At 42.7% G+C, this 26994-nt stretch overlaps 1 protein-coding gene across 1 annotated transcript in view; it reads left to right on the top strand.

Moving 5' to 3' along the window:
• TLN2 (talin 2) overlaps nt 1-26994 on the top strand; it is a 146858-nt gene that overhangs the window by 100987 nt on the left and 18877 nt on the right. Inside the window, 20 exon segments of the mRNA XM_074549725.1 lie at nt 703-796; nt 2263-2352; nt 3486-3608; nt 4837-4980; nt 5752-5913; nt 6985-7125; nt 8250-8431; nt 8834-8966; nt 10357-10458; nt 11150-11320; nt 11921-12067; nt 12909-13010; nt 14325-14444; nt 15963-16109; nt 16843-17009; nt 17729-17912; nt 18544-18669; nt 18961-19077; nt 21095-21280; nt 25339-25446. Coding sequence (XP_074405826.1) covers nt 703-796; nt 2263-2352; nt 3486-3608; nt 4837-4980; nt 5752-5913; nt 6985-7125; nt 8250-8431; nt 8834-8966; nt 10357-10458; nt 11150-11320; nt 11921-12067; nt 12909-13010; nt 14325-14444; nt 15963-16109; nt 16843-17009; nt 17729-17912; nt 18544-18669; nt 18961-19077; nt 21095-21280; nt 25339-25446 — 2746 coding nt within the window.

Here is a 26994-nt window from a genome sequence, read left to right as displayed (position 1 = left end):
AGCATATTCTCCATGCACTCCAATTTCACTGATTTTCTTTTCTTCTAGATGCCGCTTTCCTGGCTTGTTAGTCATGAGTCTGAGTTAATGTAGTTATAATGAATGTTGTCTGTTATCAGAGCATTGATCAGAAAGACAGACAGTGACTGTTGTATGTGAGGATCAGGCTGTGTGCAGGAGCTGTGAGCTCCCACAGGAACACAATGCCTTTGCATAACCTGTTCTCTGGGGATATAAACCTGTGGGAGAATATCAATTATGAGTTAAAGAGAAAAAAGGCTGATTCACTAAGAGACTATAGAGATAGCAGGATTGTGTGTGTTGCAGTATGTGAGACAAGACTGCTAGAGAAAGGTAAATAATATTTGCTTTACATTCCCCATTGTTTTCCATACCAGACACTTGTTTCTGGACCCTTCAGGGCTTCTGGGGTGGAAGTTGAGAAATTATTCAGTTAATGTCAGACCTGGAGAAGTGCTGAGATACCTTTTAGCAGCTACACTGTGTCACAAGCACCACCTTGTCCTGCTGCCAGGTGGTGTTGTGTCCTTTGTCACCAGTGTTTTCCCAGAGGTGCCACTGGGCTCAGCTGTGTAGTAGATGATCCAAGTTTTATATCTTTATGCAATATACATTTAATGACAGCAGTTTTACTAAGAGGAATAGTTAAATTTAATTTTTTTTTCCTCCTACTCTCCCCAGAGCTGTGACTGAGAGTATAAACCAGCTCATCACACTGTGCACCCAGCAAGCTCCTGGGCAGAAGGAATGTGATAATGCACTCAGAGAACTGGAGGTATTACTATATGTCAAAAGTTCTTCTATTGTTTCCCTTATATTCTGTGTTTGAATAGCTCCTGTTACTGTCCTCTCACTTCATCTGTGGCAGGGGTTTTAACTGGGTACAGGGTGAGCATGGAACCCATGTAAACATCTGCTAGGTTTGGCCACAATGAAATTTGCTGTCCTGTCCCCATCTCCTCTGTCCTGCCTCCAAAAATACACTTTAGTCCCTATTATTCATACTTACTGTTCATTAAGGAAGAATCATGACAAGATGGACGTTTCTACTGCACCAGTGCACTGCAGGGAGCTGCAGTATCTTGGTTTTTCCACTTGCAAGAAGTTGTTGCTGACATCCCACTTTAGTTCGATGTTTGCAGTCTCCTACCTTGACCTTTCTTAGTGTAGCCTTCTAATGCCTTGTTTGTGCCTTCCCTGTCAAACTGATACCATGTGTGTGTCAGTACAGACTCCTGCAAATAAAGTTCTTGGTCCTGAGTGCAAGGTTTGGCTGGCTAAATAATGGGTCAGTTGAGAGACCTTCACTGATCACAGACAGGCCCCATGACTGGCCTCTGTGGAGAGCATAAAATACCATTAAACTTTTTATTTCCAGCCCTTAGTATCACAAGGATACAAAAGTCATTCCAGGATATTGTGATTTTTCTTAATATGCAAGTCCATATTGATTTCACTTTCATCAGAAGGATTAAAAGCATTTTCTGCATGATATTTGGCAGTTAAATGGTGTTCCTTAAGACTTGAAAAAAGGTGTGCTACAGATATTTTTATATATAAAAGAATTAGCTTTCTGCCTTTTGCAGTTTTTTACAAGTTTTGTTATCTAGCTGCATTCATTCTTCTCAATGAATATGTGACTGATTGTCACATTGTTATATTCAGGACTCAGAATCACCTCAAAAAAAGAAATTAAACCCAACTATGTCGTTTCCTGACAGAAAATTTTCCTGTGTTGGGGGAATCTGACACTGTAAGAGGCAGGCAGGTGTACTCAGTTCAGTAACTCTTTGTGTTTCCAGACAATGCTCAACAAATGGCAGCTGCTTTTCTTAGCACTTCTTTAAATCTGGTTATGAAATTTAAAATAGTACTGAAAACTATTTTAAATTAAATTAAACTATTTTGAAAACTGTGTGTTACACTGTTGACACCTGACAGAAAACCAGACTGCCTCATGTCAAGCCTTGCACCTCTGGCCATATATCACTCATCACAAACATGAGGTAACCTGAATTTCCAAGAGATTGTTGGTGCATAAACATGGAGTTCCCAGAGCTCAGTTCCTGTCAGCTGTGGTTTCCTGCATGGCACACCCTCAGGAATGTGTAGCTTTGGCTGCTTGCTGGAGATCAACATGTAAGATTACACTGGGATAAGCAGAATAGGCATGATGGTCTGTGTTCTTCTCAGCTCAGTGTTTCAGACTCTGTCAATAATCAGTTGCTTTCATTATTTCAGACAGTGAAGGGAATGCTGGATAACCCAAATGAGCCTGTGAGTGATCTCTCATATTTTGATTGTATTGAGGGCGTCATGGAAAACTCCAAGGTAATTTTTTTCCCACCTCACTGTGAGTTATAAAATGTGTTTGGATTTTCAAAGGCTTCCACATGCATATTGAATGTTAGAGGTGCAGTCAGTGTTTATTGCTAAAATGTCTGCTACACTCCTTGATAAACTCTGCCTGAGATTGGTCCCTTACAGGTAATTTCAGGGTTTGGTCACTTACTGTATTCCCTCAGTAAGAAATTTTTAATTAAGTGACAGGTACACAATGCTCTGGAAGCTTCTCCTCTCTCTCTCTCCTTGGCATGCACTAGACAGCATGTCATGCTTTGGGTGCTGTATTTTGACTGCAGCTGTGTTAGAACAGCCCAAAGCATGAATGGGAGGGCTTGACAATGAAATCCCATTCTGCCAAATGTCTGAGCAGTCCAGACACCCCACCACATCAGAAAACCTGTGGGGAAACCTCTTCACTTACTTGTAATCCAACTCTGCTGTACATCTTCCTTTGAAGCTGGCTTTTGTGTCATTATTTGATTTGTTGGAATGGTCTCATATTCCTTCTTCTGTAAAAGAAAAATGAAATTACCTAATGGATATGTGTGTCATCTTGCATCTAATGTTCTACTGCAGTCAGAGCTCAATTTGAATTTTAAATCCAAGTGAACTGAATTCAGTGGGACGTACTGTGGGAATTCATGTGCGTTCTGACCCTAACATGGCTCCAGAAGTCCAGGTGCAGTTTCATTCCCACTGAGCCTCAGTGAGTTTGGGTACAAAGATGATCCTGTAGGTGTCAACAGCATCTGCAGGACTGCCATGCAGGCTGCATGAAATGCACCTAATGCCAGGTTAGCTGTTAATTAAATACTAATTAATTATTAAATAATAATAATAATAACAAATAATTAATGGATGACAGCAGAATGAATGAGGGGTCATTCTCTCTCAGTCATTTGAGCTGCAGCAGAGCTTCTGTTCCCTGTCAGTCCAGTGTTGGTGAGCTGATCCCTCACACCACACAGAGCAATGGGCCCACTTTAGAGAAGTGTAAAAATTCTGAAGATAAGTCCAGGGGTTTGTGGGCAAAAATGGGTTTCAGGCCAGCAATTGCTTGCCTCTAAGTGGAAGGGATGCATATTTGGAAGTTAACTTTGTTTTTTTTAATTTCTGAGGTTCTTGGAGAATCAATGGCAGGCATCTCCCAGAATGCAAAAACTGGGGATCTTCTGGTCTTTGGAGAATGTGTTGGAGTTGCATCCAAGGCTCTTTGTGGCCTGACAGAGGCAGCAGCTCAGGTAAGAGACTGAAGGCTGTAAAGCAATTAAGTTTTTATGTTTTAGCAAGCTCATGTTCTGGGTCTGTAATCTGAAATTCACTTCCCTGTGGTCAAGCAAGTGATGAGTTTGTATTACACAGTGTGTTCTGTGTATGTCACAGAAATTGCACAAAGTGCAGGAGGAGCAGAGTGCAATAACATGAGTATTTTCTAGGGAAGGGAAATGCCATCTAGAAGGAAGCTTTGCTGAGGATAAAGCAAATCTGCAGCATATGGAATTCATGTTTGCAGCTCAAGCTCAGAACTGTTATATCATAGAGAAATGCACAAAAAAGCCACAGTTAAAAGTAATTAATCAAGTTCTAGTTTGTACAAGTTCTTAAGGAGCACTACAAATTCCAGACATTGGAACTAAGAAGAAACCTGTTTCAGCTGTTTAGATACTTTTGGAATAACCAAAATTCTAAATTAGGGTCTGATCTCTGTGGTTTAACTGATCTGATAACTGAGTGAACTATAAAGAGCTGATACAGTCACCTTGGTGCAGGATTTGGCTGTGGGGATCGTGCTTTGCATCTGAAAACCTCTTCTTAATTTCCCCAAATGTGTAATGTCGTGGTATGGACTAAATCTCCTTCACTTCTGAGTTGCCTTACTGGCATGTTAAGGTGCCAGATAATTGTATCTGTAAGAGATATGAGGAATCTTCATGTGTGATTGTGACAGTTAAGTTGTGGCTGTTGAGAGGCATGAAACTTTTAACTGAGAGAGGAGGTAAGGTTGGCCATCAGCCACTCTGGGCTGCAGTGAGACCAGCAGCTGCAGGCCTGCTGGGATCTGTACTCAGCACAAGTGCCATTGCTGGATTGCTTTTATGGTCTTGACAAAAACCTCCACTGCCTCCAACCATGGCTAATACAGTAAATAATTTCCAGTACCTGTAATCCTTAAAGCTCTATTGGCTGTGCAAGTGACAAGCAATGCTTTCAGGAACAGCACTTGCCTAAACAGTGGACTATTACTTTTGTTTCAACTAATTATATTTTGCAAGTGTAAGGGTATATTTTCTTGGTTTCAGTGGATTCTGGTGATTTATTGCTAAAACCAAATGGTAATTGTATTTCACAGTACGATTTCTGAATAATCTCTGACCACCATGTGCTATGACATATGGCCAGCTTACCAGAGATCCTAGACACAATGAACATGATTTATTAGAATTGTTTTCTTCTTTTCCCCATTTGTAGGCTGCTTACCTGGTCGGTATCTCAGATCCCAACAGCCAGGCTGGTCAGCAGGGCCTCGTTGACCCAATCCAGTTTGCCCGTGCCAACCAAGCGATCCAGATGGCCTGTCAGAACCTGGTGGATCCAGCAAGCAGCCCATCCCAGGTGATGCAGAGGGACCAAACCTGTTGGGACACAAGATTTTGCTTTGTTCTTGTCCAATCCAAGGAGTTTTGGTTGGACTTTGTTGCCTGGCTTTGGACGCTGGCGTTGCGGAGCTGCAGTGTGGTTACTGTCCCACAGTAACCTCATTGTGCCCGTTCTGTGCTGGATTTTACAGGTCCTAAACATTGTGGGTTAAAACATAGTACCTGTTCTGTGCTGGTTTTTACAGATCCTAAACATTGTGGGTTAGGACTTTGTGCCTGTTCTCTGCTGGTTTTTACAGATCCTAAACATTGTGCCTGTTCTGTGCTGGTTTTTACAGGTCCTAAGCATTGTGGGTTAGGACTTTGTGCCTGTTCTGTGCTGGTTTTTACAGATCCTAAACATTGTGGTTTAAGACATTGTGCCTGTTCTGTGCTGGTTTTTACAGGTCCTAAGCATTGTGGGTTAGGACTTTGTGCCTGTTCTGTGCGGGTTTTTACAGGTTCTAAGCATTGTGATTTAAGACATTGTGCCTGTTCTCTGCTGGTTTTTACAGGTCCTAAACATTGTGGGTTAAAACATAGTACCTGTTCTGTGCTGGCTTTTACAGATCCTAAACATTGTGGGTTAGGATTTTGTGCCTGTTCTGTGCTGGTTTTTACAGATCCTAAACATTCTGCCTGTTCTGTGCTGCCTTTTTCAGGTCCTAAACATTGTGGTTTAAGCCATTGTGCCTGTTCTGTGCTGGTTTTTACAGACATTGTGCCTGTTCTGTGCTGGTTTTTACAGGTCCTATCAGCTGCCACCATCGTGGCCAAGCACACGTCTGCTCTGTGCAACGCCTGCCGCATTGCTTCATCAAAAACAGCAAACCCTGTTGCCAAGAGACACTTTGTGCAATCTGCCAAGGAAGTTGCAAACAGCACTGCTAACCTGGTTAAAACTATCAAGGTACAGATGCTGCTCAGTTGTGCTTTCTTCTTCCTTTGTGATTTAGGTTTTCTTGTTTGGTTTTTTCTCCCTGCTGAGACAAAATCGGAACAGTTATAAATATCTTTTTATATTCTTGGGCATGCATGCTTTAAAAAATAACTAATTAAATTTTTGAAGATCTGAATTGGAAAACATGTTCAATGGAGTAACTGCTGAATTCAAGTTGAAAAAAATTGGGCAGTTTTAATATTAGGAGAGACAGCTGGCCTGGGATTGATGGGATTGATGTATTTAATGAGCTTGCACCTTAAGAATAATCTGCGAGCAACTGAATGTGAAGGTTTTTTATGGTGTTAAGTTCCCCAGTATATGGAGGTTTTTGGAGCTGCTTCTGACAGCTTTACCTTATTAACAGAGGAAAAAAAAAAGGGAAATAAATAATAATGGGAACCAAACAGAAGCCATTTATGTTGCTAGTAGTCTCTTGTTAATAGTAACCTTTTATTTTCCAGATTCCTGCCAGCAGTTTGGTAGGAAGTAGGTTTTTCTCATACAAGCAGGAGTAATACTTGTGAAGCAGTGGGGAATTCACAGTTCTGAACCCTTCTGGAAGCCAATAACTGATCTAATCAGATTTCATTAGCTGAAATGTTTATTCTGATTGTGAGAGAGATCAGTTGACTTGGGTGAAAATGAGAGCAATATATTACTGGTTTGCTCAAAACAGAAACAACTAAGGAATTTTCAAAATCAGTCCATAGAAAACAACCACAAAAAGGTGGGAGTTAGCCCCTTCCACCTTTGGAGTGTGAGGTCCTGGGACACTTGAGTCTCATCAGAGAGAGACCTGAGGGATTCATCAGAGTGCAATGGCAGAAAACCTGCAGCAGTTTAAAGTTTAGGGTCAGTAACCAGCTGAGGAAGGAAACTCCTAAAAGATCACACTCGTTGCATCAATCTTGTTTATGAAGGAGCTTTCAAATATCCTCAACATGCAGGGGTTTAAAACTAGGAAGACTTAAGCCACCTTCCTTCCATTTTGCTCAAGAAACCTGTTCAGGCAGAGCTCAATCCTGATTTCATTTCCAGGCCCTGGATGGAGATTTCTCGGAGGAGAACCGCAACAAGTGCAGAACTGCCACTGCCCCTTTAATAGAGGCTGTGGAAAATCTGACAGCGTTTGCTTCAAACCCAGAATTTGTCAGCATCCCAGCACAGATCAGCACTGAGGTAAGGCAGGATACTGCATTTCCATCCTCTAAAAGCTGGAAATGTTGAATTAATCACATGTGGGAGAGAGTGAGTGTAAAGACCCCAAAGAGTGAGTGTGAAGACCCCAAAGAGTGAGTGTAAAGACCTGGGTGTTCTCAGGGCATTCTGCTGTCTTGTATTTAACCTCTGACATTGACTTTTCTACCAGCAGGATGCACAGTTTGGCTACAGAGAGTGCTGCAAGTCTGCTGTTGGCAAAGCCATACAGCACAGGGGATTTGCTTGTTTTGGTAGCTGGATCCTTCCATGCAATACAATAGTAAATAGCCTTTGTTTTCCCTCAAGAGCAGTTTTAACAAATGGAACCTAGTTAGTTCTGACAAGAATCAAAGGGATGTTGCTGGGTTTTTTCCTTTTTGCCCACAAGTTCTTCATCTTCAAACTGTGTGTAACTACAGCAGAGTAGAATGTGAAGAGACTAATAAAGGATTCATTGGATTTGGGGTTTTTTCACAGGGAAAAGATAAAAAAGCAAACCCCTCAAGCTCTGTAAAAGCTTTGGGGTAGAGGCCCTGTGTTGTTGCTGGCCCTCCAGGGGCTGCTTCCTGCTTTTGTCAGGCTCTGATCCAGATGGCAGTATCAGATGATGCAGCAGCTGTTGCACTCTTACAGCTGTGGGGCTGTAACTGAAATCTAAATGTGTCCTCCAGGCCTGTGGGACCTGGCTTTATCAGATTATAAAATAAAATAGATACACAGATGAAAACCCAGTCAAGAGTCATCAGTCACCACTTGGAGTTAGTCTGACTGGGGAAAGGGCACATCTGTTGATGACCAGAATGTTTGTGACAAGGTGTATTTTCAGTGATATTTCTGTAGTCTGCAACTGGACAAGTCATTGTTTCTCAGCTGGAAAATGCATTTCTTGAGACATGTTTCTTAAGTATGTTTCAGAGAAAGCTGTTGGACTGATTTTTGTTCTATTTCTGTGTTGACTATCTGTGAATATAATAGTACAATGGAGGGGATTATAATTCCATTTTAATGCTGTTAATTAAATAGACTTTTAGGAGCAGAAGGTGTGGATGAACTCAAACAATAATTCAGATATTCTTTCTGTTCTTATACCTTCCTGACCACAGGGATCACAAGCTCAGGAGCCAATTCTGGTTTCTGCCAGGACAATGTTGGAGAGCTCATCTTTATTGATCAAAACTGCCCGTTCTCTGGCTATCAACCCCAAAGACCCTCCTACATGGTCTGTACTAGCAGGGCATTCCCACACAGTCTCAGATTCTATCAAGAGTCTTATTACCTCTATCAGGTATGTCTTTTGTAGCAACTGAGCAGCTGTTCATAAGAAAAATGCCATATGGCCATTAGCACTGTTATTTTTCTCTGATGGCAATGACTCTGTGATGCACAATATCTCCCCAGCCACACTGGGGGTTTAATCACAATTGATGACTGCAGCACCCTGCAGCACAGGGCTGTTGTGTGTTTGTGCTCTGTTCTCCTTCTCTGGTTCCACCCTCAGTTCACTCTAAGGTAAATGTAATAAAGAATGCTGTGGAGAATGAACACTTGCTGATATTACCTCCATGTAGATGCTGTAGCAACGTGCAGGAAATGGGTTTTTGGGTTGGTTTTTTTTTGAAGAGGTCCTGTGTGCATTCAGGAAAGACCCTGCTCCTTGCAGCACGCTCACTGAGTGTTTGTCTTGCAGGGACAAGGCCCCAGGGCAGCGTGAATGCGATTTCTCCATCGATGGCATCAACAGGTGCATCAGGGACATTGAGCAGGCGTCGCTGGCTGCCGTGAGCCAGAGCCTGGCCACCAGGGATGACATCTCTGTGGAGGTGAGGCAGGGAGCAGGGACAGCCACAGCAGGGCTGGACACACAGTGCTCACCCACAGCGCTGCCACTGAGGGCAGAAAGGGCCTTGCTGGGGGCTTTCTAGGCAAAGTCATACACAGACAAAAGTGAATCACTTCTTCAAAGATCCCAAATTCACCAGGGAGTAGTAGGGGTGAAAGTAGTTATTTTTTACTGCCACCCACGTGTTACTCTTACTTCCTATGCTGATATGACAGACTGATAGAGTTTTTGTGGTGCCTTGCAATGTGGAAGCCAGGATTAGTTTCTGAAGATTCTTAATAAATTTGTTTCTGAAGCTGGTCTATTACAGAAGTCCAATGACATAAATGTCAATGTTCTTTATTCTTAATGCCTAGTTTGTTCTTTGATAAGTGAAATTTGAAACTTGAAATTTGAAATTTTCACTTTAAGAAAGCTTCCCTCTTCAGTGTGTCAACCCACACTGATTCTCATCTTGGTATTTATGCCTTTTCATACTGTTGTTTCCTGAACTGACATGTTTATTGGAGTGGTTCCTTCAGGCTGTAACACTGCATACTAAAAACATGTCAGACCAAATGAAGCTGTGCAAAAGAAGTCATTGCAGGAAATATGTTATCATTCATTTTAATTGAAATGCAGTTGTGTTCACCATGTTGAACTGAAGTAAATGTTACCAAAAATGGCAGTTATAAAGCAGTAAAGGAATGTAACAAAGGGCAAAACTAATTTTTTTTCCGTTCCCTATCATGAGAGTGACCTTAATCCTGATAGCTGCCAAGACATCAAGTGCCTCTGAATTAAAAAACAGTATTTATGTCTTGACCAGGCCACTAATATGCTTTTAATGTGTTTACTCCTGTCATGCACATTGTATTCTGTCCTTCAGAGATGTGACATTTTTCCTTTGCCAGTGGACTTGTCCCACTTGCTTCAAAATCTGTGGCAGAGTTTTTTGCTCTTGCATTGTATTTTTTGCTTTGAAAAATGCCTCTTCACACTTAAATCAGTGCTCCTGACAGTTTTCTGATTGGTGCAGTGATACTAAATCTTTGTCAGGGCAAAAATAGCTTGGGAGGTGTCAGGGGGCTCCTTGATCACATTGCAGTGAGAAAGAACACCTAGCCCTGAGTTTGCTGGTGTCAGCACTCTCTGCCCACATCTGTCATACAAACCTAAGAGGAGCAGGCCCATCTCAGGGCTGCTGTTGTTGAAAGAGGATAAGGGAGAAGAAATGAGGCAAACCAGCAGTGTGGATTCCTGCATTCTGCCATAGCTGGTCACTTGAACAGCTCTGAGGGTGTTGGCTGGTCCAAGGGTGATTATCAAGTGTGGTACAACTGGATGAGAGAACAGCTGTGATAGCAACTGACCATTTCTCTCTCTTGTAGGCTCTACAGGAGCAGCTGACATCAGTTGTACAGGAAATTGGCCACCTCATTGATCCCATTGCCACTGCAGCTCGGGGAGAGGCAGCTCAGCTGGGGCACAAGGTACTGTGCTGCCATGACAGAGGCATTTCACATCAGCTCAATGTTAGGGAAGATCCCAATTTTCTGGCAGTTTCCCTTCCTGTGGGAGAGCAGAAGAACACATTTGTAGTAAGAATAAAGCTTTTTACATGTTGGGCCAGAGGGGAGAAATTCTTATTGAGGTTTTTGGTTAGGGGCTTTGTGTAAATGTCTCTCTCTCCTCTGTTATATACAGTGTAAGTACAGTCAAGCTCATGCTTGTAGGATGTCTGTCCAAAATAACAAATGTTAGAATGCACATACCAAAAGCATCTTTACCATGGTTATTGCAAGATGCAGAAGTTTCTCACATAGCAAGTTCTCATTCTGTATATTCTTGAGAGTAAAAGCTGCAGAGACAACAAAGATGGAGAGGTTCCTCCCTTGCCCAGAGGAGATGTTGAATGGCATGTGGCTCCTGTGACAGTCTTGAACAGTCTGATGGAACCTCAGGGGGCCATGTGGAGGAGCAGACCTGTGGCTTTGCAAAGGAGCTGGGCAGTGAGGGCAGACCCAGTCCCTGGGCACGTGCTCCAATCCCAGTGCTGTACCTGCAGGAGCACTGTGCTCCTTGAGCTAAGCCACATCCCAGGGGCAAGCAGGGAATGTGTTCTCTCTGTTCCACCTGGGAGATGTGGTTAATGGCTTCCTGGGCTGCTTCTGCCTTTCTTAGGTAACACAGCTGGCAAGTTACTTCGAGCCCCTGGTTTCAGCTGCAGTTGGTGTGGCATCCAAGACACTGAATCATCAGCAACAGATGACTGTGCTGGACCAGAGCAAGACTCTAGCAGAATCTGCCTTACAGATCCTGTATGCTGCCAAAGAAGGGGGAGGAAACCCCAAGGTAAGGTGGTTGTGTGGCATTCAGGGTGAGAGTGGAAGGCAAGAATGGCAGAAAGCCCAGCACGTACCTGCTGTACAGCCAAGGGATATGTCTGCAGTCCAAGTGCCACTGACAGCTCTCCTGGTGTCTCCTGAGAGTGGGAACATTTCTCCAGGACAGGATTCCAGTCTTCTCACAGCTTTGCCTCAGGGGACACGGTCAGGGTATGACAGCAGCAATCTAGGCTCTTGTAGAGAAAGCAAAGGGTTAAAAAGCAGGGCTTGTCTGGTGCATGGCCCAATGGTTTGGGGACCCTTGGCAGGAAAGAGCAGCATTACACAGCATTACATAGCTCAGGTGCCATTGGTGACTTTCAGAGAGTTGCTGTCTTTGGAGGGCATTTAACAAGGCTGTGGCACCTGAGGGTGAAAGTGTCACAGCTCCTTGTAGGAGTTACCAAGTTTTGTTCTGCTTTGCTGCAGTGTTTTTACTTGTCATCTTTGCCCAGAAGTGTTATTTTCAGTGCCTTTACTGTTTTAATTTCTTACTCTCTGATTCACACGCTGTTCTGCATAGAGAACATCTCTGACTGTCTCAGTTCTCTCCTTCTGTGTCCTCCAGGCATCTCACACTCACGATGCCATCACTGAGGCTGCACAGCTGATGAAGGAGGCTGTGGATGACATCATGGTCACTTTAAATGAAGCTGCAAGTGAAGTTGGCATGGTTGGAGGTATGGTAGACTCGATTGCAGAGGCAATGACCAAGGTGAGCATGGACATAAACCCCTTTCTCACTTTGTGTTTGAAAGCTGATCCACATTGCAGAGCTTTGGACAAACTGGTGCTGATTTAGTGTTCAGTCATGAAATGTTGTCACAGGAAACCTGAAGATTATTTGATTTTGCATATTGTAAAATAAAACTGATGTGGGTCATGGTGCTCACATTTACAGCCTATGTGGTACCTGTCAGTAGAATTCCTACAAAATACTTTATTCAGTAATAACTGGCATTTAGCTATCATCTTAGGTCAAGTGACTTCTTACTTTTGCTTCCTTTTTTTCCCCTTCTCTTTCATGTTAGTCTCTTAAATAAACAGCAGGCCAACTTTAAACCAAGTTACTTTCAGAGAAGCTGTCAAAGCCTGAAATGCCCTGCTGTGCTTTGTAATGCATTCTACTGAAGATGTGTAGTTGCAAAGTGTACAGGAGTTCAATCCAAATATTTGGCTTTTCCTATTCTGACTTAAAGATTAAAGACTTTAGCATATAAAGAAATCTTACATTATCTTCTGTCATGAACATTTTGGTTTGTAACTGTTTCACCTTTCTCTATTAGCAGAGAAGAGCAAATGATTTGATCTTGCATGAGAAGCAAACCTCATGCTCAAAAACTGTGCTTTGCTCTGTACATTCTCTGCATCTCCCATGCTCATAACCTGGGCTCAAGTATTTGCTGAGCTTCTTGGTACATCCTGCTGCAGTTTTTTCACTTCTGTATCTTGAGAGAGATCACAGAATTGAATATCTAATACAATTTTACTGCTGCCTGTAAAATGTGCTGTTTATTGTGAATTTTTAATGCTGTGGTTTTCCCTCTGTCTTGCAGCTGGATGAAGGTACACCTCCAGATCCAAAAGGAACTTTTGTTGATTATCAGACCACTGTGGTGAAATATTCTAAAGCCATTGCTGTTACAGCACAGGAAATGGTAAGAAATTACCTTGACAGGGTCCAAACTCTGTGTATGTAAGGAACATGGAATTATCTGCACAGTATTGAGACACTCTTGATCATCAAATTTTCAATAACCTCATCTCTTTTGGGGTAATGGAGCAAAAGGAGTGATGATCTTGTTGATTTGACTCTTGCATCTTAGTGGTATAATAATGGAGGGGTCCTCTACAGGAGGAGCACTGGATTGTATTGTGGCCTTTCTGCACAAAAGTTCTTTATTTGGCTCATTTTTGAGGAGAAATAAAAGGAAAACCACATGTTTTTTCATCAGCCCCTATAACTGGGCTGAAATGCCACCTTTTGTTTATCAATGACTTTGGGATACTTTTTCACACTTACTGTTTCATGTAGCAAGTGAAATAGCATCAGTGTTTTCAGAGCTGTGTAATGCTTCATGAATGAATGCAGATCAACATCCCACACTGTCCTTTTCTTTCATTTCTATGACTCACCTGGGTTTAAAGAAAGAAAAAAGTGACACCTGTTGAATTGAGATTTTTCTTGACTTGTGTTTCACAGTAATGCATCATGTGTCTTCCCTTGGAGCAGTACAGGGGATGCTGATTTGTTGTTGAGAGAGTTGAGGTGACTGTGAGTGCTACAGACAGGATTTTTCATGAAGTCCATTGCTCTTGCAGTCAAGACAGGTCCATGATTCTGATTTTATGACAGTAAAAATTGGTCTAAAACTAGTTTTGTCCCAGGAATGGACCTCCATTGCATTTACTTACATTAATTTGAGACAGAAGAACTATCTCTGTTAAAAGATAGGAATTTTCTAAAGAGAGATTCAGTTATTTGTACTGAGACATTCTGTGTCATCCTGCCTATTTCTTCTCCATCCTATTCCCTCATCTGAGATGTGTTTTGCATTGTTCCTCAGATTTTTTCCATTTCCATGCTTCCACATCTCAGCTGAGGCTGATGGGGATTAGCTCCCCTTTGACAAAATAAGGTGGCTGTGACACACAAACCCCACTTTCCTTCCCAGTCTGGACAGCTGTACCTGACCAATGGCCCCTCTGTGTCAAAGAGTGAAGTCTAACTGCTGCTCTTGGATCCCTTGGTATCTGCAGCACCTGCCCAGTTGCCATGACTCTAATAAAGCATGTTTGCTTGAGTTTCCTCTGGAGTTCTTGCTGGAGGACACATCCCTTCCATGGCAAGCGGATTGCCCCATTTTATCAGCGTGGCCAAACAGATGAGTGTGCTTCTAACTGGGGTGTATTAACAAGTTATCCTCATGCCTGTCCATTTTCTGTTTCTCTTGCCTGTGTTCTCTTTGCAGATGACTAAGTCGGTTACTAACCCGGAGGAGCTGGGAGGACTGGCATCGCAAATGACCAATGACTATGGGCATTTGGCTCTGCAGGGCCGGATGGCCGCAGCTACGGCAGAACCTGAGGAGGTCTGCAGCTCTTAGACCTCTTTATTCCCCCTCCATGGTGCTGTTAACAAGGCTGTTCTTTTACTGTGAAGAGCACAGTAAAGGTGACAAGCCTTGTTATAAGAATTGCCCAGTCAAAAAAACAGAAACCTGTTGTCAAAACCTCTGTCTGGCTTTAGAAAGAAACAGCTCGGGATGAAAGTGGATAATTCCATAGACCACAACAGAACCTCCTAAATTACTTGGGCTTTCACTTACAGGCAACTTGCAAATACAATGAAAACTCTTAACTTGTTACTATGTGGCTTTCCTTCAATCTTGCATGTTTTGACAAGTTACAAATATTTATATGTTTTTTTATCTTGCCTGTAAGTGATTTTAAGTATAACTTGCTATCCTAAAAGTGACATTCATCACACTTTACTCACATGGGGCACAAGTGTCTTTTGCTGAAGGACATCCTCCATAGCTCAGAGTTGGAATGTGATGTGAGAGAAGTGTCTTCCTTGCCTCATGCTAAGTGAAGAGGATGGGCTGTTCAGCTCAGTTGCATTAACCTGTTTGGGAGTTGCTGCACCTTCTCTGAGCACAGCTGCACAGCCCTTTCACCCCTCTCTTCTTACTGGAGCATAGACAAACTTTGTCAAGATGAGGTAGAGAGTATCTCACCTTCTCCAGATGTATCAGATTATCTACATACAAGTCTTTTCAAGAGTTTTTGACTTTGTGCTTACACATCCTGCTGATAGACTTAAGTGTTTTGTGCTCAGCAGCTACATGAAAAGCAATGCCTTGCACTTGGCTCAATATTGTTAAATTGAATTACGATTTCTGCATGTTATTTTGTGCCTGAGGTTAAAATAATTCTGTTTGTGATACTAATGGCTGTGATTCCTGCTGATGGATTAATCCCAAATCACACTGGAATGAGGGCATACATGCAGGGACTACAGCTATCATATTTCAAACAAGGACCACACATCTTAGGATGTGGGATTATTAATAAGTCTGAAGTAACAGCAGGACTTTCCCCATTTCAGTGCTCTACATGGATGTGATTGATTCTGGAGAGTGAAGACTGTGCAAGGTTCAAAACCAAGCAAAGAGAATCACATACTTACATACTTTTTGACCCAGTTTCAGCAGTGAACACTACCATGTTCAGCTTTTACCTGCTGAACATACCTTGAGTACAGCTCATGCTGACAGGGCAGTTCTGGATGATGCACTGTTTAAATGTGAAGTTGCACATGCTTGAATTATGTCCCTCTGACTCAGTTACCTGCCTTACCCTTCTCTTTCTGAGTCATTCCTGCCCTGTTTTATCAGGGAGCCTTTAAAGGGTTGTGCTTTATGTGTAGATGGAATTACATCCGTGCTGTTTTTCTCATTTTTGGAGAAGTTATAGTGGTGGGCAGAATATTGATATTCACCAGAGGGACGGTGTTTCCATTTCTGCTGACACAGTGTACCAGCATGACATTTATTTATTTGCTTTCTTCTTTCTTCCTTTTCCCCTGTGCTTTCTTTGCCATCTAGATTGGGTTCCAGATCAGGACTCGGGTGCAGGAGCTTGGCCATGGGTGTATATTTCTTGTACAAAAAGCTGGAGCTCTCCAGATTTGCCCTACAGACAGCTACACCAAAAGGGAGTTGATAGAATGTGCTCGTGCTGTCACAGAAAAGGTGAGGTGCTTTCCTTGTTACCCCATGGTGTTTGTCTCCCCAGCTCCCACTGGGAGTAAACCAGTCAAACTGGATTCAGGAAAGTGTTTCTTTTAACTTTGCATTGTAGTACAGCAGTGTCTGAATTACCCAAAGGTCTTGCTTCTCTTTCAAGCATTGTGTTCCTGTGCTGGATCAGCCCATGATTAGCCCTTCCTCAGGCCTTGCAATAAAACTTCAACCTCCTATCAGGGGGAGATTGGTCCAAAACAATCTCCTAAGATGTGAGATGGCTCTTGTGCCTTTTGGGGCACTCCCAGGTCACAGTTACTGTGGGGTTGGTCAGTGGCCTCATGTGGTTTCATGCAGCAATGTCCTCCCCTTTTAGGATAGAAGTAACTGCCTAGAACTGCATCTTCAAACTCTGGGGCTTCTTGTTCCTTGGAAACATCCCCTTCAAATAAATGGCCTGGGTAGTTGTGTTGAACCTTTTGGATGGCATCTCTCTCCTTTTATTGGACATGAACATTGAGAGTTGGTGCCAGGAGTTTCAGATCTCACCAAACACCGTTGGTTCAGCCTGTGTGAATGTGCTCTCAGCTGTAGCAGTTTCATGATGGATCCCAGGAGTAGTGACAATTCCAAATTTAGACAGAGTTAGACAGTACCTAGTAATTAAAGTTAAAGCTGATAGAGAGTAGTAATGATTCACAGGACCAACTTTCTTTCCATTGTTGCTTTTTGCTGTTTCTAGGTCTCCCTGGTTCTATCTGCCCTGCAGGCAGGGAACAAAGGCACACAAGCCTGTATCACTGCAGCCAGTGCTGTGTCTGGCATAATTGCAGATCTGGACACCACTATCATGTTTGCTACTGCTGGAACCCTTAATGCTGAGAACAATGAATCATTTGCAGATCACAGGTCAGTGCTGCTGGACAAGATGGAAGAGTGCATGCCCAGGGGAACAGTGGAACTGGCAGAAGAGACTGGGACATGGAGATAAATTTTTAGCTTTTTTTGGATTCCTGTGAATGAAATTGAATGAGGCAGGGGAATGAGAGGAGGAATAGGAAACCTGGAATTTTACTTGTTTGTGAACTGCACAGTTATTTGTTCTTTTACCCAAACGTTGTTTTGGATTTGTTGTCCTGACGTGTCAAAACACAGATATGGGTGGGAGGGGGTGGTGAACCCTGACCAGGACACACTCCCTGTTCATGCTGCCATTCTTCCTTCTACCTTCCTCACCTGTGATTACTTTAGTTTCTCTTACAATATGCTGATTATTATGGATGTTCAATAGCTGGTACTTCTCTCACAGCATGGCCAGATTTTATTTTAGTATTCAAATACAATGCTCTCAGATTCTACTGCCCAATCTCTTTCTTTTCAAGATGGGCTCATTTTATTACACTGCCCTGCATTTGCCCCAAATGCTCTGCTGCTGTTTTAATAGTTGCCTTTGGGTTTGTTTTCTTTTAACTTACACCTTTGACCTGTGTTGTGTTATGTTATGAAGGGACATTGGTATGAGGATTTAGATCAGCTCTTTCATGTTAGTCACCATAACTCTGGAAAACACATTTTTTCCCCTCTTCTCATTTTCCACTGCCTCCCTGCTTCCTCTTCTTTTGCTACAGGGAAAATATCCTGAAAACAGCAAAAGCTTTAGTGGAAGACACCAAATTGTTGGTTTCTGGTGCTGCCTCAAGTCAGGACAAACTGGCCCAAGCAGCTCAGTCATCAGCTAACACCATCACTCAGCTTGCTGAGGTGGTAAAATTGGGAGCAGCGAGCTTGGGATCTGATGACCCTGAAACACAGGTGAGAAGTTTTAAGATTTTCTGATACTCTTATAGAGAACAGTTTTCATTTGGTAGAACTTTGTGTGACTTAATGCTTTTAGGAAACACAATATGGTTCATCTCCTCTAGGAGTTTTCTGGGTTTACTCAGATACCACTTGTTTAGAATACAGTCAAAAGGCTCAAGCATTGATTGGAACTAAGTCAGGCCTTTGTGTAATCCTTCTGCTTTTGTTTCACTGCTGTGTTCCAGCTGGGATGCTTCTGGCAAAGTATTTGGCTCATTTTTACTAAACTGTCATTGGAACTCTGGCTCATCCCGTTTTTGTTCTGAAGAGCTTGCAGGGCTTTAAAGTTGTTCATCCAGCTTATGTCTGGACTGTGCTGTGTATTATTTGTGTAGGCTGACAAACTCTTACCATTCTGCAGCTATATGTGTTTTGTTTTTCAATTAACTCTACAACTTTTCATGTGAATAATCCCTAATATTTCTTCAGTTTCTTGTTTGGATCTCAGTAAAATGAAGGCAGGCAAGCAAATTGCAGATGTTTGAAAAAGAAAGATTTTTTTTTTTTTTTTTTTAGCTGTGCTCTGAAAATCACACCCTCACACTTTGTTGCCTGAGCCTTATGGCTGTTTCTCATTCCTTAGGTTGTTCTGATCAATGCTATCAAGGATGTTGCAAAGGCCCTTTCTGATCTCATCAGTGCTACCAAAGGAGCTGCCAGCAAACCAGCAGATGATCCATCCATGTACCAGCTGAAAGGTGCTGCCAAGGTAAAACATTATTAAATTTTATTTGCAAGTGTCTGTGCAATCACATTTGATAAACATGTGGAATTTTGACTTCAGCAATTTCTAATTGCCTGAAGACTCCTTTATTTGCTGAATTATCATGGTATCATGTCCAACACAGGAGTTGGTATTTAGTCCTGAAACAAGCAGAATTCATGAAATCTCTTAGGTCCTATTCGAATTGACAATGCTTCCCAGCTTGCCTTGCCTCGTACCCTGAAAACAGGAGGAAGGATTCACATGTTATTGTTTTGCTTTGCTTCTCCTCTTCAGGTGATGGTAACAAATGTCACATCCCTCTTGAAGACTGTTAAAGCAGTAGAAGATGAAGCCACTCGAGGGACAAGAGCCCTTGAGGCCACAATTGAGTACATCAAACAGGAGCTCACGGTACAGAACTGAATTGTTGCAGTGGTTTTTGCAAGTGTGTCCTTACACAAAGCTGGCAGCAATTGCTTCCTTTTTCATTAGACCTTCAGCTTTCAGTACAGATATTGTTTTCTCTCTGATGCTGTTCACTTTTTTTTCATCCTGCCTTTGGTAGTGTCTCCTCAGTATCACTCTCATACTGTGTCTGCAGTTGAAACTTGTTTCTACTTTTCCCTTATTATGGAATGATTGCACCTGTGATACATGGCCTGCTGTGGATATCCTGTGTAAGCAGGAATTAATGGTAGCGTGGAATTCTCTCTCAAATTAAGTGTTATACCATGACAATTGTTTTCCTTCCTCTTAAGACATAAAGTATATTTAGGGGTTTTTCTTTACTAGCATAATCATGAATGACATAAATTAATACCTGCATGATTGTGAAGAAGCCTGATTTTTTTCCTTCTCTTAGTTACAGTCCATTTTTGTTTTTAAAAGCCCTGTAGATACAGTCTTCAGCAGGAAATGCTTTGTTGTATAGGCTGTGGATTAGCAATTCTTACACCATAACTGCACTGTGGCACCATTTTGTCAAATGCTCTCCATCAAACATCCACTTTTCACTGTGTGAGGAAAGCTGTTGTAATGAGGAAATTTATTTTAAAGTATTTTCTTTTTAAATATCTGTTTATAGTCATTGGGAATTCACATGGCACTCATAAAACCTCCTGATGTGGTACCTGATCAGGCATGTTCTGTACGTTATCTCACCAGTTACTGTTGTGTATCCTCATGAAGGCCTGGCTGTTAAATCCCATCCTGTAACTGAGCTAAAACCTGCTCAGATCGGTCACTGGGTTATCACATCTTTCTCAGTTTGGTTGGTACCTGTTTGAAGTGTTCCTCTTGCTTTTGTCAGCATTGCTGAGGGCTGGACCTCTGCTTGTGGTGTTGCCATCTCATTCCTGGGGGAACAGAGGGTGGCACATGGGTACTCAAGAAAATGTGTCAGGTTTGGTCTGGAATTCCAGGGGCTGACTGAGCAACACTGAGGGATGTCTTTGCATGTATAACTAGAATTCATTTTTTAACATTGCTTCTGTTTCTGGAGAGAGGAAGTGAAAAACTGATTTACCAGGAGCACAGGATAGACCAGGCTCATTTTTGTCCAGACATTTGCATTCTGAAACCACTGGCCTGCTTAGGTTGCACTGTGTGTGGTCAGGAAACCTCCTGATTAATTGTGCACTCCAAATTGCCCCTGCACAGTAAAAGAATGGCAGGGAAATACAGGGTGTGCATTAAAAGAAAGGCAAGCAAATACAGAATAAAGCTTGGGAAAAGAAAATATGTGATCAAATTACGGTTGTGCAGCTCTTGTTACCTACACCTTCCCACAGTTCCTGTATTCCAGAATTTGTGTATTGTCAGGTAATTTGAACTCTTTTCACATTATTCACCCTGCAAAATTCTATCTTCAGGTTTCTAAGGGAGACTAAATATAGCCTCAGAGACAACGCTCCACCTCTGCTTTTTTAAGACACATTTGAATATTTTAGTGGTGATGTTCTCAGTCTCCACTGCTCTGTGCTATCAACAAGCACTGGGTAGGGTCCAGCCTCTGCAGGGGAAGGATTTCCTCAGGTGAGCAGGCCAGCCTGAACAGCAGTCAGGATGAGAAAAGAATATAATGAAAGGAACAGAAAGAATATAATGAAAGGAATTACTGTGCCTTTCATTTTCACCTGGTAAGGCTCTGAACAGCTGCCTGTAACTGTTTTGTGGATAGTTAAATGCAGATGAGATTAATTAACCCTTTTTATTGTCTCCTTCCCTCAGCTAATTCTTCCTCCCTGCTGTCTGTAGGTGAGCAGGCTTATCAGATCCAGGCCCATGACAAGCAGCAATGATATCCAAGTTCTCCAAATATGTTTCTCATTTCCTGCTGTTCAAAGGCTGCTGCTTTTTGCTGTCTCTCTCATGGTTGTTGTGCTCTGACTTGGCTGCTATCAGACTTTCCCTCTGCTTTCACTGGTAGGTGTTTCAGTCCAGTGAGGTCCCAGAGAAGACATCATCACCTGAGGAATCCATCCGGATGACGAAAGGCATCACCATGGCAACGGCCAAAGCTGTGGCAGCCGGGAACTCGTGCAGGCAGGAGGATGTGATTGCCACAGCCAACCTGAGCCGCAAGGCAGTGTCCGACATGCTGACAGCCTGCAAGGTAAATAAACATCCCCTTCTTGCTAACACTGCTCTTCGTGTGTTTGTGCCTCCAAATCCAGAGAGCCTTATGTATGTTGTTCAGTTTTCTGCTTTTCGTGTGAGAAAGTTAAGGTAATTTTAAGGAAAGCTCTTTCAGAAAGGGTTTTTTGTGAATTTTTTGAAATTTCCTGGTTTCCAGTCAGAAGACAAATAATTTGTGCAAGGAGTAGAATATACAAATATTCCTGTGGTCACAAATATAATTTCAGTGTTCCTAGAACAGTGAAAGGATTGGTGAAAGAAATCACTCTGATCTATCTTTAGTTCTTTTCCCTCTGACTTAATCTGTTGGTTTGCTCAATTTCTTTTGTGCTTTTCAAAATGTGTGCAATTTTTATTGCAAATTTTTCATAAAAACAGCTGTAGCTCTATTTTCTACACTGTATGCCACATAAAGGACTTAAGCCATTTGGCCTTGTTCTGTGATGACAAAAAAATCTAGGCATAAATGATCAAAAAATGGGATTCTGAAGATTGTATTCCATTTGATTTTTAGTAGTGACTGTAGTAGCAAACTGCCTTTGCCTGTAAATCACAGTTATTTACTTTTGCCTTTCCATGTATGGAAGGTGACAGTAAAATAATGGTGCTCTGCGTGGTGTCTGATTTTCAGTATCTGGTCAAATCCTAACTGCCTACATCAGTCCCAGACTGATTTTTAGCCTAATACTGCCCAAACAGAAGGGTTGTTTTGTTTTAAAGATGATCCTCTTTCAAAAGTGCAAGTTTTGCTTTAGAACTGCCTTTATACAAAACCATTGAATGCAACTTTTTATATGGACTTAGTTTTGTGGCAGGTTTTTTAGTGTCTAACCACTTTGCGTGCTTCAGATTTTGATTTGTCTTTCCAAACAGGCAGCAAATTCTCAGGAACAGAATCCTCTGGTTTTAGTCATGTTATAAAACACTTCCATGCATGCACAGCCCAGTACATACTTTTGAATATCTGTTTATGAACATTCATTTTTAAATGTTTTTATGTTTACATCTGCTCCCGGTTAATTTAATGGATTTGAGTGCCAAGCCTGAGACCTAGTCTACTCTCTTAACACCAAGAGCATTTATTGGACAGACAAGAATAAAAGTCTCCCAGAATATTAATTTTGTGCATTATCTAAAATGTATGAGAAAATAGCTGTATCATTTAACAAAGATTTTAAATGCACAGTTTTAACCAGACTTGATTTAGAAAACTTTGTTTCTATGAATTTTGCTCAGAGTCTTAGAAATCTTATGTCATTCCTTCTACAAATTGATTACTGGATGTGGCATTTCCAGGATAAGCCACATTCCTTGAATTTTAGGGGTAGGAACCAGCACTCATCCCTACTATGCTGTAAAAGCTGTGTGATGCAATGGGACTTGGGGTTTGTGGTATTTGACAAACACTGGAGGGGTTTTACAGTGATATTGAGGTACTCTGTAGAAATAGCACTGATAGATTATCAGATTTTTATGTTCTTTGGGCCAAGACAAAAGTGCATGTATATGATTTGTGGTAGAATTGTACAGAACATAGCTCTGACCTCCCTAGTGTCAGGAATTTGAATGCAAGCTGTATTTAATTGCCTCTTGCCTAAGGCAGGTAGTAGAAGGAGTCAGGATTAGCAGTTATGTAGATGCCTGTGCTGTAGATGAATTTACAGTGCTCATTACTAATTCAGCTGTTATGAGGAGATGTCATTTCAAAAGACAATAAGGATGCTTATTGTGGGATGTACTGAGACAACTCTCATTAAAGTCAGTGGAAATGCTGTAATTACATTTATTGAATGTTAGAGCAGGCCCTAAGCTAACAATTTCTGGTTTTTTATTACGTGTTTGTATAAAATAATGCCATAATTAACCTGTGCACAGTATCACTGTATGGAGTGAGTGCTGCTGGAAAGGAAGGAGATGTGCAAGGCCTGTCAAACCCATAGGAAGCTATTGGAATATGAATCCCAATATTACCAGTTAGATTGTGCCTGGGCCAGTCTGCCCCTCGCTGCCAGGCCAAAGGCGGCAGCTGTGCTGTATCACCCCAGAGACACCTTTAGCTTGCTGATGGTTTCAGCTGGGCACTAAACAAGTCCAGGCTTGTCAGGAACTCCGTTTACCTCAGGAGGAAAGCTTCAGGCGATGGTGAAGAGAAAAAGGAGAGGATTCTGCTGGAGGGTTTAATATCCAGAGGTTTATTCCATGGTGACACAGGTCTGAATCTTGGGAAGAGCTCCAACAGAAATCCCGACCGCATGGCCTGACTCACCTGTTAAGCTCAGGGGGTGGGGAGGGGACAGGTGAGCCACCAACCAGGTGGGAGGGGCGGGGTCTCAAGGGATGAGGGACACCTAGACAGGCCAATGACCTCTGGGCCTGAGGGGCAGCCTTTGAATTTGACCAATCACACGACGCCTTTGCTGGGATGTTAAGCCTGATTGACAGGACTCACTCAGCAAGGGACGGGGGCGGGGGGAGGGGGAAGAGGGTATTGGTACACCTGGGGAAGGGACCTGAAAGTTTGAAACACAGCACAACAGGAAGCAATGGAAGTGAGCAATCACTGAGCTCATTCCAGAGACAGTGGATGGAGGGAAACAGCTTCTCCCCTTTCCTCAGCACTGGAGGCAGCTGAGCAGAGGCAGGCTGGAGCACAGGCCCTGGGAGCAGACACAGCCCAGCTGGGGCTCAGCCAGGGACAAATGGCTCGGGGGAGCTCCCTCACACACCTCCCTGGCCAAGGCACCCGTGCTGCTGATGGGCTGCGAGTGGCACCAGAGGCAGGGGGTGCTGGCGTGTGCAGAGAAAAGGAGGCTGATGGTGAAGGAAGCTTCAGCATAAGAAATGTGTGTTCTGCTTCTTCAGACACTTTAGTTTTCAGCCCTTCTGCCCAGGGCTGGAGAAGAAAACATTTCTGTTGCAAGTCCCACTGGTATAGTGAGATGTGTGTTAGGATGTTTCTGGATGATGAAAATTATTTCCTAAAATGATTTCTGTCACCTCTTTAGCCTGCTCTGAAATACACAGAATTTATACTAAACTTTAAAAATGCTCCCAAAATATTCTGATACCAGTCTTGGCTATGTATGCAAAACACAGAAGGAACTTCCTATTTCCCTCCTATGGATGCTTCCTCTAATTCCCTGTGTTGCAGTAATATTTAAATGCAGAAGAGACGTTTTAGGATGCTTTCTTTACAATGTATGCATAAGAAACACTTAGGGGCCCTTTGCCGTGTTTGAAAATTTCAAAAAAACCAAAACTGTTCTGAACTTTGTGGGCTTCAGCCGCTCGTTTGAAGCATGCTGAGGATGAGGAAATTCAGTGCTGTTCCTCCCATCTCCATCCCCTCGGCCAGGGTGTGGGGATGAGGAGGGGAGGTGGCTCCTGCGGTTTCCGTGCCCTGCTCATCCCCGGCTCCCCTGCAGAGGGAGCCCAGAGACCGGCGCCGCCCTGCTCGGGATGCTGTGGGTTTGCAGAATTAGTGAGCTGTGAGATAAATCCCCATCGCAGCGGGAGATAAGGGGCGCAGGAATGGAAGGAGCTGTTCTGTGAGAGGAAATGCTGTGCGTTTGGGGAACTTCCCCTTGGCAACAAGCGGTGCTTCTGCTCAATAAAAAAGTTCCCTAGAAGTTTATTGGAGAAAGTACAAGGCTTGAAGAGGCTGCAGGTTTCACTTTTTATTAAAAATAAAATGGTTGAATTAGTCGGGCTTATGTCAGATGCCAGCCATGACACTCAGTGGAAATCCTTACAAAGACCTGACCCTGCTGCAGCTTGTTTCTGTATTTTAGCAGGTGGTTCCAGCCCTGCTATTGCTGTGTTAGATCTCTGTCAAGCTAACAGCATTAATGAGCCTTTGCAGAGCTGCAGCTCTGCTGCTCTTCCAGCACCGTTTGCTTACAACAGAAATGGCCAGCCCTCGAACTCAAATGTCATTTGCACACTCTAAAAAAATCTCCTCCCTTCTCTTTCCCCATCTCTGTGCTGATCTCTTGTGGGATCCTTTTGGATGCTGATGTTGTTTTGCCTCCTCAGCAAGCATCCTACCACCCAGATGTGAGTGAGGAAGTTCGGGAGAGAGCCCTGCGCTTCGGAACAGAATGTACGCTGGGATACCTGGAGCTCCTGGAGCACGTTCTCCTGGTGAGGACTCATCTGCATGCACACTGCCTTGCTTCCAAACAGAGTTATCTCCCTGCCCTCTTTCTGTAGTGACTCCTAGTGACACATTTTTGTCAGTTTGTCACAAGGTTATGAAGTTTTGTTGTCATAGAAAGCTAAAGGAAGTTCAATATTTCAGCTCTGTGAGACAGGAGGAATACTGGAGTACTTACATGGAGCTGCATTCTGGATCAGATTGGAGGAAATACAGATCTGAACCTAAAAAAGGTCCCTGGCAAAGGAATGAACTAAGACATTTCAGCATTGTTTTAAGCCCACAATAAACACCAGACATGTTAGGCACAGGCCTGTGCCCCAGACTGAAGAGGTTACACAATCTTCATTAGGGCCCTGTTACATCAGTGTTACTGTTACTCTCACAGCCACACCCACTCCAAGCCATCCCAAAATCCCCAGCCAGCACTGCCTCACAAAGAACCCTCCAACACATCAGACATGGCACCCCCAAAGCTCTGCACAAAACTTCTACACTCTAATCCAAACTCATGAATCCTGCTGTCAGTGGGCTTTGCTTGACCATACATAATTATCCCATAATATATTAGTTATCCCATAATATTTGTTGTTCTGCTGCTATTACTTTTGTAGGAAGCAATAAAATGTGTTTGAACTAATATTTATGAGAAGACTTAAATCAGCAATCAGCTTCATGGATGACCAGCAGTTTCTTTTAGGTGGCTCTCAGCTGACATATTAAAGTCTGTGAAAATGAAGTTTGCAGCCATAACTGCACATTAGCAAACCTAAATCAGTTTTTCTGCTGAGAACAGAGCATCTGTAATTATTTGCATCAACTTGCTGAAATTTATATGTAAAGTAAAAGTCTAGTCACAGCTGTGCTTGCCACTAGCAGTTAAAATAGTTTAAAAAAAATTGGAACTTGCTAGTGGAATTCTTAGAGCTGTATTGCAGTAAGTGATTTAGCATTAGATGTCTGATCCATTTTTAGTTTAGAGGACTGTGGGGAGTTTTTCAGATTTGACCCCTAGAAGGCCAGCACTATGTGTTTCAAACTGAGTGCCAGAACAGACCAAACACTTTTGCTCATTTTATTTCTGTCTCTTTGCAAAGTCCAGAGGCTTAAGGTAAGAAAGGCATGTTCCGTTTTATTGAAGTAACAGGCCTTTTCTACCTTAAGCCTTTTAACTCTGAAGCCACAAGCAAGTTCTGCCCCCTCATACCCACCCTGTCCCTACCCCAGTGTTGGCTGCCTCTGGTGGTTTAGAACCCCTAGGGCTGCAATCTCATTCATTTATAACCTCCAGAAATGCAGCTCATGTGGGATGAGGAATCTCTAATTGCTCCACCTGGCACTCTGTGGTACAGCTGTCAGTAAGTTCAGTTGTACCCTCAGTGCTCAGGCTAGGGATGCTTACAGGAGTGCCAAGGGGGATTCTGCAGCTGTATTTCTTTGGAAATGATATTTGTCAGGTACAAGAGTTGTCAGATGCAGTATCTAAAATTTCTCAAGCCAGTGTATTAACTTGTGTAATGTTGCATTGGGCTCGT

The sequence above is a fragment of the Zonotrichia albicollis genome, chromosome 11, assembly GCF_047830755.1.
Source record: "Zonotrichia albicollis isolate bZonAlb1 chromosome 11, bZonAlb1.hap1, whole genome shotgun sequence".
Classification (NCBI taxonomy): domain Eukaryota; kingdom Metazoa; phylum Chordata; class Aves; order Passeriformes; family Passerellidae; genus Zonotrichia; species Zonotrichia albicollis.
Note: the sequence above shows the minus strand (reverse complement) of the source record. Positions and strands in the feature narration are given on the sequence as shown.